Source organism: Oncorhynchus keta, unplaced genomic scaffold (genome assembly GCF_023373465.1).
Source record: "Oncorhynchus keta strain PuntledgeMale-10-30-2019 unplaced genomic scaffold, Oket_V2 Un_contig_17287_pilon_pilon, whole genome shotgun sequence".
NCBI classification, from domain to species: Eukaryota; Metazoa; Chordata; class Actinopteri; order Salmoniformes; family Salmonidae; genus Oncorhynchus; species Oncorhynchus keta.
This window is the reverse complement of record NW_026280373.1, coordinates 45212-57614: the sequence shown is the minus strand read 5'-3', so window position 1 is coordinate 57614 and position 12403 is coordinate 45212. Positions and strand designations below refer to the sequence as shown.

The window sequence follows — 12403 nt, the reverse complement described above, 5'->3', positions numbered from 1 at the left end:
TCCATTTGGATCTCGAGCCTCTTCGTCTCGCCCCCTTAAACAGTTGGATTCCGCTAGCTGTCGGGGGCCACAAAAATCAGCTCTCAGATCTGATGTGGTCCCCATGCCTTTGTGTTTCAGACTTGTTACCTTGCCCCTACCCTCTTGGTGTTCTCACATATGGAAGTACTGACTATACAAAAGATATGTTGGAATCTCCACTCAGTTTATCAGAGAGTTAAGTGAAGCCATCATCATATTAATGTGCACACCTACCTAGTCCTTTCAGATGTTTGAACACTGAAGAGATTAGATTAGGCCCTAGTTAGAGGACTGGTCTCTAAAACCCCTATCATTGACCCCTAGATCCTACGTACTATGAGAGGATTGGTTGAAGCAATACGGTGAAAATTACCCCCAGCCTATCAAATCCTTTCAGATTTAGTCTCGCGTAGTGACAACTCTCCTGAAGTCCATTAGTCTCTGCATTGACTTTGAATAACGCTGCTGTTCCCAATGCCACAGTATTGGAACAATTATTCTGACACATTTCTCTTCCATCTCCAAAAACCAGGCCTGGAATGCAGAATGAGAGATTGTTGGAAGGGGGAAACATTTGTTAAAAGGCACTCCACTCAGAATATTGTTGTACAGAGAGAGAGAGAGAGAATGAGGGAAAGAGGAAGAGAAAAAGAGAGGGGTCTCTTTCAAGCACTGAGTAAATACTGCATGCAAATCTCTCTCCCAGGAACAGGAAAAGGGCCTAATGAACTCATTACAGAGGAAATAGTTGTGTTTCTATTTTGGTTAAAGGTTAATGGAGTCTTATGTGAAATAGTTGGATGTTTACCAGGCCTTTTGGGGGGGGGGCTTTTCTTTCTTTTTTGATTCATTCACTGGCTGCCTCCCATTATTCTGTCTGGGAATCGTTCTTTCTCCGTTCACCACTCTTCCCCTGCCGCTCTTTGTCTTTCTCACACAAATGTTTTCCCTCTTTGTCCCTAATCAAACCTCACCCCGTTGATCTCGGCATAAATGTGTTGTAGATCAGCTTTTCTTTTTCAAATTGTGAAAGTAATGTACTTGTATAAGTAGGCTTAATTACAGGGTTTGGGTGATTCCATTTCAATATAAAGGGATCCAATTCAAGCAACCCAGTTCCAATTCAAGTAATTGGGTTCAAGCTAAGTTTCAAATAAATCCAGTCTGCCTCACTTATTTGTTGCGTTTCCCTCCCAAGGCCCAGATGCAGCAGGTATCCTCCATGGTCCCTGGCGGTGGGGTGTCTGCAGCGACGGCGAGCCACACGGCCGACCCAGAGAAGCGCAAGCTCATCCAGCAACAGCTGGTCCTGCTGCTCCACGCCCACAAGTGCCAGCGGCGGGAGCAGGCCAATGGGGAGGTGCGGGCCTGCGCCCTGCCACACTGCCGCACCATGAAGAACGTCCTCAACCACATGACTCACTGCCAGGCCGGCAAGTCCTGCCAGGGTGAGTGTCTGGGGAAGGGGGGTTGTGGTGTTGGTTGCTGGTTAAGTGTTGGGGGCCTGAGCCTGTGTGAATATGAGCACACACTCGTTAATGTCCAACGGGATATCGGCTTTACTCCATTTAATGTAAGAAGTCAAGTTGGTTACCTTTCTCTGTGCTGCTGTGTCCAAAGCCCCTCTCTCCTCCTTCTCCATGGCTCAATCTGAATGGGTCTTTCTGCTATTCCTGGCATCCTATCTGCTCAACTACTTCTCAACCGTATTGGAGGAGAAGGTTGAAGGTCCCTGCCCTCTGACCTTCTCTGTGTGTTTTGAGGAGGAAGTGAAGAGAGGATTTGCAGAATTGAGGAAAGATTCACTTGGAAAGAACCATAGTCTTCCATTCCCTCCCTCCTGTTTGCCCCGGTGACTGACTGAAATCCCGCTCCAGCCTATATTAATAGTGAGGACACCAGCAGCTATTAATCCCGGGGCTTGTTTTAAAAGCCTGTCTGGGTGCTTAGGCCTAATGTAAATACTCGAGTGGCTTTAGTCTCCACACTGAGTCTCTGTCTGGGTGGCTACGGTGCTTTCCTCCCGCCCGTGCTGCTCTGGACATTAAAGGGTGTCTCTAGGTCGATGGCCTCTGACTTTTAACCCCTGAGGTGCCAGTCATATTGGTAATTTGTTTTCATGGCTATGGGGTCAAATGAGGATATATGATGTTCTAGGTCTCATCCGGTTTTAGTTGGGTTGTGCTGTTTACGTGTTTTTAAAATGGCTTATATTAGTGATTATTTGTTTAAAATTCCTTGTTGTTGTTTGGGTTTGCCGGTTCCAATGTTGTATTTGTTTTAACATTTTGTGGTGTAATATCTCATGTACCGACTAGCCCTGTGGGATAGCCCGCTAGCAATTCAAATAAATGATCGTAATATTAAACATTTATGAACGTACAAGTATCTTATCATTTAAAAGCTTAAATTCTTGTTAATCTAACTGCATTGTCCGATTTACATTTGGCTTTACAGCGAAAGCATACCATGCAATTGTTTGAGGACGATGCCCCAAAACATATTTTTCAACCAGCACAGGTTTCATGAAATCACAAATGGCAATTAAATAAATCACTTACTTTTGAAAATCTTCCTCTCTTTGCAATACCAAGTGTCCCAGCTACAACATGAATGGTTGTTTTGTTAGATAAAATCCGTCTTTATATCCCAAAAGGTCTGTTTAGTTGACGCCATCGATTTCAGTAATCCGCTCTTTCAACATGCAACTCCACTCTTTCAACAGACAAAGGAATCCAAAGACCTACCGATAAACTTTGTTCAGACAAGTCAAACTACGTTTCTATATAATCCTCAGGTACGCTAAAATGTAAATAAACTATAATTTTTCATACGGAAAGAAGTTTTTTCAATAGAAAAGTGAAATTGGCAGGCGCGTGTCCTCTGTCTCGCGCAAACAAATTGATTTTCTACTGAGACTCTTTGTGCTAAAACTCCTAATTCTTACTAATTTTGTAAGAAACAAGTCTGAAACCTTGAACAAAGACAGTTGACGTCTAGTGGAAGCCATATGAATTGAAATCTGGGAGCTAGAATTGCATAGGACCCATAGCTTTCCATTGTAAGAGCCTGGGACATAAAAATAATAATAATTATGGTTGGTTTTTCTTTAGATTTTCCACTACCGTATCAGTTGTGTTATAGTAGCATACATTATTTTAACATTTCTACAAACATCAGTGTTTTCTATCCAATGCTACTTATATGCATATCCTGGCTTCTGGGCCTGAGTAACAGGCCGTTTACTTTGGCCACGTCAGTCAGGCAGAAATTCAGGAAAATAAACCCTAGCCCTAATTATTAATGATAACTCAAATACTTGAGGCTTTTCTTTAATTAATATAAACTCTGGGATGAGACTTATTTGATGTTCGCAGGAGTAGAATGACCTCTTTTATACTCTTGAAGGGATGAATGTTAACTTCCACTTAAGTTAATGCATTGATATCAGTAGGATGTTCACCACCGTGTGTCTCTAATGCCCCTAATCATGCTGTTATTGGAGTCTTCCTCCTGAGCAATCACAACCATTTACTTCCATTCCCTGGGTCTAAATCAAATCTATTACAGAAATGATCTGACTGTGTGAATACAATGGTACCTTTCTGTTAGTCCACAGGGCCCATTAGGCAACAGTCACATTAGGCTTGGAATAGTTACTAACTTTTGATTTCTGTTGTTTTTTTCTTTGGCTCTGTGATTTACTGGGCAAAAGCATATTTTATGTGCCCGGGTGTTTATTTGCCCAGCTTATATGGTGTCTTGGACAGGAAGTGGTCATCTTGTCACAGCTACTGTATGTGTTTTTCAATGACTCTTTGCCTTCTCTCTCCTCCTTCTGTCATCCCTCATCTTTCTTGTCTTTTTCTTTTTCTGTCTCTTTCATTCATCATTCTCTCCCCTCTCTCTCTTCCTCTCCCTCTCTTATCCTTCTATCCCCTCAGTGGCTCACTGTGCATCGTCCAGACAGATCATTTCTCACTGGAAGAACTGCACGCGGCATGACTGTCCCGTCTGCCTGCCGCTGAAGAACGCCAGCGACAAAAGGAACCAGCAGCGTGAGTACCTGTTGTTTTACCCTAGGACCCGTAGTCCGTCACACGTGTGTGTGTGTGTAATGTTGGGGTTTGTGTAATATCCTCCCACACAGGTGTTTTGGCATTAGCATAGCCATTCAAGTAGATACAGTGCATTCGGAAGGTATTCAGAACCCCTTTTCTACATTTGGTTACGTTAGAGCCATATCCTAAAATTGATTCAATTGTTTTGGTTCCTCATCAATCGACACTCAATATCCCGTCATTTTTGCAAATGTATTTTAAAAACATAATGGAAATATAGCATTTACATAAGTATTCAGACCCGTTTATTCAGTACTTTGTTGAAATACCTTTGGCAGCGATTACAGCCTTGTCTTCTTGGGTATGACGCTACAAGCTTCGCACACCTGTATTTGGGATGTTTCTCCCATTCTTCTCTGCAGATCTTCTCAAGTGCTGTCTTGTTGTATGGGGAGTGTCGCTGCACAGCTATTTACATGTCTCTCCAGAGATATTTGATCGGATTCAAGTCCGGACTCTGGCTGGGCCACTCAAGGACATTCAGAGAATTGTCATGAAGCCACTCCTGCGTTGTCTTGGCTGTGTGCATAAGGTCCTTGTCCTGTTGGAAGGGGAACCGTCACCCAGTTTGAGGTCCTGAGCTCTCTGGAGCAGGTTTTCATCAAGGATCACTCTGTACTTTGCGCTGTTCATCTTTCCCTCCATTCTGACTAGTCTCCCAGTTCCTACCGCTGGAAAAACATCCCCACAGCATGATGCTGCCACCACCATGCTTCATTGTAGGGATGGTATTTTCCAAGTGATGAGTGGTGCCTGGTTTCCTCAAGATGTGGCGCTTGGCATTCAGGCCAAAGAGTTCAATCTTGGTTTCATCAGACTAGAGAATCTTGTTTCTCATGGTCAGAGTCCTTTAGGTGCCTTTTGGCAAACTCCAAGTGGGCTGTTATGTGCCTTTTACTGAAGAGTGGCTTCTGTTTGGCCAATCGACTATAAAGGCCTGATTGGTGGAGTGCTGCAGAGATGGTTGTCCTTCTGGAAGGTTCTCCCATCTCCACAGAGGAACTCTGGAGCTCTGTCAGAGAGACCATCGGGTTCTTGGTCACCTCCCTGAACAAGACCCTTCTTCCCCAATTGCTCAGTTTGGCCAGGCGGCCAGCTCTAGGAAGAGTCTTGGTGGTTCCAAACTTCTTCCATTTAAGCATAATGGAGGCCCCTGTGTTCTTGGGGACCATCAATGCTGCAGAATGTTTTTGGTAACCTTCCCCAGATCTGTGTCTCGACACAATCTTGTCAGAGCTCTACGGACAATTCTTGCTCTGACATGCACTGTCAACTGTGGGACTTTATATAGACAGGTGTTTGCCTTTCCAAATCTTGTCCAATCAATTGAATTGACTAAAGCTGGACTCCAATCAAGTTGTAGGAACATTTCAAGGATGCGGGTGTTGTCTGTAGATTGAGTTAATGCTGTAAAGTAACAACATGTGAAAAAAGTCCAGTGGTCTGAATACTTTCCGAACGCACTGGAGATAAACCGGTTGTTGTCGCCCCTCAGCCAGTTTTCATCCAGTGTTACATCTGCCACATTACATTTCATTTAAATGTATTTACATATTGTTGGCACAGATACAAAAACTGACACATTTCATTTAAATGTATTTACATATTGTAGGCACAGATACAAAAACTGACACATTTCATTTAAATGTATTTACATATTGTGGGCACAGATACAAAAACTGACACATTTCATTTAAATGTATTTACATATTGTAGGCACAGATACAAAAACTGACACATTTCATTTAAATGTATTTACATATTGTAGGCACAGATACAAAAACTGACACATTTCATTTACATGTATTTACATATTGTGGGCACAGATACAAAAACTGACACATTTAATTTACAACAGATGCATTCCACACTATAACACACAAGCTATAAATTATTTGCGATGTAAATCTAATTGAATTAGTCACATGCGCCGAATACAAGTGTAGACCTTACAGTGAAAGGCTTATATTGTTGATTAAGGGCTTGTATGTAATTTAAAAAATTTAAAAAAAAAACATTTTTACAATGTAACTGAATTGTCAACAGAGAAGCATGCTGAGCTGAGAGCATAAAACCCTAGAGTGAGTGAGTGAGCGAGTGAAGTTTTCAGTGGCGCCACCTGCAGCCGTATCCCTAGCTGTGCTCTGTGCTTGTTCTGTGCTGGCTGTGAAAGATTCCTGTAGAATGCTGGGCCTGTAATCTGACACCCTGGGGGAGGGGCTCCGTATTTTCTATCTGTGGGGGAGGAGCTCAGGGGGAGAAATCTCTCTGATTGGCCAGAAAACCGGTGACAGATTTAAATCCCCCACAGAGGCAACCTGCATATTCTCTCTGCCGGTCAAAGATCAACATACAGTAAATAATAGAGCGGTAGTAGGATCTTTGGGTGGAAACAGATAAATATTATTTTAGATCATAAAAAATATAGGCTTTACAATTTTGCTTTGTTTAACAACTTGAGTTTTTTATGACTTCTATGAGAGAAATAATTGACTTAATCTTTGCCAATCAGTAGATTGCTTTTCATCAAACGTAACATACGGCAGACCTTTTCTGGAAGGGCATACTAGTGATTTATTAACATAGGCCCAAGCCAAGTCCTAACTGTAGTTCTGTTTGAAAACTGGGGGAGATTGGTGGGTTATGTGCAGTTGCGTTTCATCGCAAGTGTTCATAATTACTCATCTCCTCTCCACCCACCACCCTCTTCAATTTGATACAAAAGTTATTGTATTGCCAAAGCAAATGTTTCAAAAATGTATCCTCTCTCTCTCCAGCCATGCTGGGTTCGCCCGGCGCCAGCCTGCAGAGTGCCATCAATGCCACGGTGGGCACAGGCCCTCCCGGTAGCTCCCCGGGTTCCTCCATGAACAGTGGCGGGGTCAGCAGCGGGCACATCGACCCCAGTTCCATGCAGCGGGCCTACGCTGCCCTGGGCTTGCCCTATGGTAACCAGTCCCCTGCTCAGGGACAGGGAGGACCTGGAGGACAGAACACAGCCCAGGGAGGGCAGCAGCTACGCTCCATCAATGCACTAGGTAAGAATGTTGCTTGGTCTCATTGGAGTTTTAGGCTAGGTTACTGTAAAGCACTTGAGGACAATAGGATAAGAGCATCTGCTGAAGGACTCAATTATAAATGTAAAAATGGGTTGATAGGTACGATTGATTCAACTGAATTGAATTTTGGGTTTGCAAATATGCACAATTTGAAATCCCAGACACATGAAATAGTTATTTAAAACCAATGATTGGTTTGTTTGATTGGTTGACTCGTTAAATCATTTTGGTATAGTTCTCTGTATAAGGGTCTCGTGTGATGAGTCGAAGTGGTATAGTGAGGGTATCGGTCATTGTTTTGGTGGTAATGCTGCCTCTGGTTGGCTGTGTTCTCTCCCAGGCACTAACATGAACATGGCCGGAGGAGGGGTGGGCGTGCCCTCAGAGACCGGCATGCTCTCGGACTCATCACTCCCCTCGTCGCTCAACAAGTGAGTCCGCTCACCCATTTAGATTGTCTCTCTTAATTCTGTGCCCTAGATCACTCCAACTGGGCCCACTACAGTACTCACCATTTTTACAATGAGCTCCGAAAGTATTGGGAAAGGGACCATTTTTTGTTTTGTCCCTGTACTCCAGCACTTTGGAATTGAAATGATCAAATGACTGAGGTTAAAGTGCGGACTGTCAGCTTTAATTTGAGGATATTTTCATCCATATCAGGTGAACCGTTTAGAAATTACAGCACTTATTGTACATAGTCCTCCCTGTTTTAGGGGAACAAAAATAGTAGGACTAATTCACTTATGTGTATTAAGGTTGTCAAACGTATGTTATTTGGGTCCATATTCCTAGCTTGAAATGATTGCATTAAGCTTGTGACAACAAATTTGGTGGATGCATTTGCTGTTTGTTTTGTTTGTGTTCTAGATGAGTTTGTGCCAAATATAAATTAATGGTACGTAATGTATTGTCACTTTTGTAAGTGAGAATAGAATATGTTTCTAGAGACTTATACATTAATGTGGATGCTAATATGATTACAGATAGTCCTGAATGAATCGTGAATAATGATTTGAGAAAGTTAGTCGCACAAATATCATGCCTTCTTGACATGCCAACCTCTCACCATACAATAACAGGGGAGGTTAGCATTTTATATCATACCCCCAAGACATGCTAACCTCTCACCATTACAATAACAGGGGAGGTTAGCATTTTATATCATATCCCCAAGACATGCTAACTTCTCACCATTACAATAACAGGGAAGGTTAGCATTTTATATCATACCCCCAAGACATGCTAACCTCTCACCATTACAATAACAGGGAAGGTTAGCATTTTATATCATACCCCCAAGACATGCTAACCTCTCACCATTACAATAACAGGGAAGGTTAGCATTTTATATCATACCCCCAAGACATGCTAACCTCTCACCATTACAATAACAGGGAAGGTTAGCATTTTATACCATACCCCAAGACATGCTAACCTCTCACCATTACAATAACAGGGGAGGTTAGCATTTTATAGTGGGGGTATGATATTTGTGCATCTAACTTTCTCACTAATCGTTATTTACAGTTATTATATTCTTATTTACAAGTGACTCCAAAATGACACTACATTATTTACCATTTTATTCAGACCCCTTCACGTTTTCCACATTTTATGTTCCAACCTTATTCTAAAATGTATTAATTAAAAACATTTCCTCATCAATCTACACACAATATCCCATAATGACAAAGTGAAAACCATTTTTTAAAACTTTTAGTATTCAGACCTTTTTGCTATGAGACTTGAAATTGAGCTCAGGTGCATGCATCCTGTTTCCATTGATCATCGTTGTTTCTACAACTTGATTAGAGTTTATTTGGAAAGGCGCACACCTGAGACACACACAATAACTATATGTGCCTGAAGACATACCCAAATCAAACTGCCCGTAGCTCAGGCACAGAACCAAGGATATGCATATTCTTGGTACCATTTGAAAGAAAACACTTTGAAGTTTGTGTAAATGTCAATTGAATGTAAGAGAATAACACACAATAGATCTGGTTTAGATAAAACAATAAAAACAAGTTTTTTTTTATTTTTGTATCGTCTTTAAAATGAACAAGATAAAACAAACATTCAGATAGGCTGATGGGGACAATTAAAAAAAAAAAATATGAGGGCAACAGTAGTTGTGCAAAGTTTCAGAATGATAACATCCAAAATGAGTGTGGTACATGACATTTATCATGAAGTCACCCAGGTGTCCCACAAAGTAGCCCAAGTGGCCAAATTGGTGAAGGTATACATTTTGAAACAAATAACATATACACAATACCAAAATGGTATTCTAACAAATATTGAAAAAAAAAATATATATATACATTTACAAAATAACATGGGTAATTATTTACACACTTTCAATATTTGGAAGACCTCAGTCCTCTATCAAATCAAATCAATTTATATAGCCCCAGCCTAAAACCCCAAAAAGCAAGCAATGCAGGTGTAGAAGCACGGTGGCTAGGAAAACTCCCTAGAGGCAAAAACCTAGGAAGAAACCTAGAGGTGTACCAGGCTATGAGGGTGGCCAGTCCTCTTCTGGCTGTGCCGGGTGGAGATCACAGTGGTTGTAGAGGGTGCAACAGGACAGTACCTCAAGAGTAAAAATGAACAGTTTAGGGTTCCACAGCCAAAGGCAGAACAGTTGAAACTGGAACAATGCAAGGCCAGGTGGACTGGGGACAGCAAGGAGTCATCAGCTCAGGCCCTCCTCCAGAGAATTAGAGAGAGCATACTTTACACACAGGACACCGGATAAGACTCCCATTCGGAGTCAGTGTCACTGTGAAAGAAAATGTTCAGTTAGAATAGTTTCACATATGAGCCCTGTATCAACAGGTATAATAAACAGATATATATAGAGTTGAAGGTTGAATATATTAGGTTGAATATATTATTATTACCTGGTACATCTACTGTCTCTATTATATTATGACAGACCAGCTAGATCGGTCTTTATTATATTACAAAAGACCAGCTGTATCTACTGTCTCCATTTCACTTTGGCCATTGATGTGGTCCTGCACTCTCTTCAACAGCCTCAAATAGGCTATTTCATGTGGGTTGGGGTGGGGCGGCAGACACACGCATCTCACATTTCATGACATGTTTTATATATTGCTTCTAAATTATTTTATATTTTTATATATTATTAATTTCAAACAAGGGCATTAGCATGATAATAACTTACCAGTCCAAAACGATGTCCTCTCCCGTTCAAATAATATTCCTCCACAATCGCTAAATGAAGCGTCCTACAACAATCTCTGTCTCACCTTCACAATCAATTTAGTCTAAAATTGTGTGTACATCTGTTCTAGATTTAGCTTTCGCTGACTTAGTCGCCATAATGATTGATATATAAACAGCTGAATCTGCGCGTTCACCAAACAATGCAGTGCGTAATAATAGCTTTTTCCGGTATGAAACTTCAATAGCGAATGACTCACAAAGTTTACTACATGGGTTGGTCTTGATACACATAAACTTGCCGTTTAGCTCAGCTCATTGGCTATCTACCAAGCTAGATTTCAAGACGATCAGTGGTCATTGGGCTAAAAGACAGTCAATCAACAAAACTGGGGCAAATCATTGGTGCACAATGTCATGACTTGTCTTCAAATCGGTTTCTTTCAGTCAATATGTCCTGCGAAATGGCCCATTTTGATTGTGTTACAAACAAACCAGTTGATTGCAACCTGGAATGAGACGGAATACACGATTCACAAAATGTTTAGTGTTAGGCATAAAAATGGATTTTTATCAAACAAAAGATCATTCATTGTGTAACAATGAGCATTGGAATTGCAAACAGACGAAGATCGTCAAAAGGTAAACGATTTATTGTAATGCAGTTTGTGATTATGTTACGCCTGTGCTGGTTAATTTCTTTTTTTATGGGGTTCTATGCTCAGATAATCGGATCGTTAGTAAATCCTTTTTAAATCTGACAACGCAGTTGGATTAGCCAGATTCTTTTCGACTCATGTGAGACACTTGTATTTTCATGAATGTTTAATATGACTATTTATGTAGCGATCAATGTTGTGGAATTTCAGAGCTGGTTCCGTGCGCAGAGAGGTTAACACAGGTCTCAGAAACAATCTCTCATGCACAAGCCCACGTGTTAGTGAGTAGCCAGCTAATATATTTTATATTTCAAGTTTAGCCAACGTGGATCTACTTGCTAGCTAACAAGGTAGAACAGTTGAATTGATATGAACACACCCTTCTGTCCGTCTCCAACTGTTTGAGCAGCATGTTAGCCTGTCCACTTCGTTCAAATGTTGAAATCAAGTGGCCTACCTTATTTCTCAGAATGAGAGCGATTTGCTAATTCCTTGTGTTTTTTATACTTATTGCAAGTTTATGGAACATACTAGACAGCTAGTATAATTGACTGACTAAAGTGTTGCTAATGGTACGTGGTACCCCAATGCCGCGCACATCAAACTGAGCATTCATTTTCCTGACTCTGTGTTCAATGAACAGTAGTGTCTGCTCTGCAGGAGTAGTTGAGACATAAAAGGATATTGTTAGAAATTGAACTTCATTATTCCCACAGAGGAGCAGACAAACCAGACAAAAATACAACACGAGAACTAGCGGACATAAATGCTCATAAAAACAAAAAGAACCCAACCTTCATCCTTATACAGGCATTTGGAATAGCATTTTCAAATTAATTTGATATACCGCCCAGCCATAAGAAGGGCCTTGGTCAGGGTGGTGACCAAGAACCCGATGGTCACTCTTACAGAGCTCCAGAGTTGGAGATTTGAGAACCTTCCAGAATAACAACCATCTATGCAGCATGTCTTTCCCCACGGAAGCTACTCCTCAGTAAAAGGCACATGCCAGCCCTTAGCAAAAGGCACAGGGAGACCATGAGAAATTTCTGGTCTGATGAAACCAAGATTGAACTCTTGGCCTGAATGCCATGCACCACATCTTGAGGAAACCAGGCACCGCTCACACTTGGACAATACCATCCCTACAATAACATGGTGGTGGCAGCATCATGCTTGTTTTTCCAGCGGAAGGGACTGGGAGACTAGTCAGAATGGAGGGAAAGATGAACAGCTTAAAGATTCTTGATGAAAACCTTACGCTCACCATCAGACTGGGGCGACGATTAACAGGACAACAGATAGCCAAGACAATGCAGAAGTGGCTTCAGGACAAATCTCTGAA

At 41.5% G+C, this 12403-nt stretch overlaps 1 protein-coding gene across 1 annotated transcript in view; it reads left to right on the top strand.

Moving 5' to 3' along the window:
• LOC118371725 (histone lysine acetyltransferase CREBBP-like) overlaps positions 1-12403 on the top strand; it is an 88556-nt gene that overhangs the window by 38902 nt on the left and 37251 nt on the right. Inside the window, 4 exon segments of the mRNA XM_052503372.1 lie at positions 1220-1469; positions 3966-4079; positions 6920-7180; positions 7542-7632. Coding sequence (XP_052359332.1) covers positions 1220-1469; positions 3966-4079; positions 6920-7180; positions 7542-7632 — 716 coding nt within the window.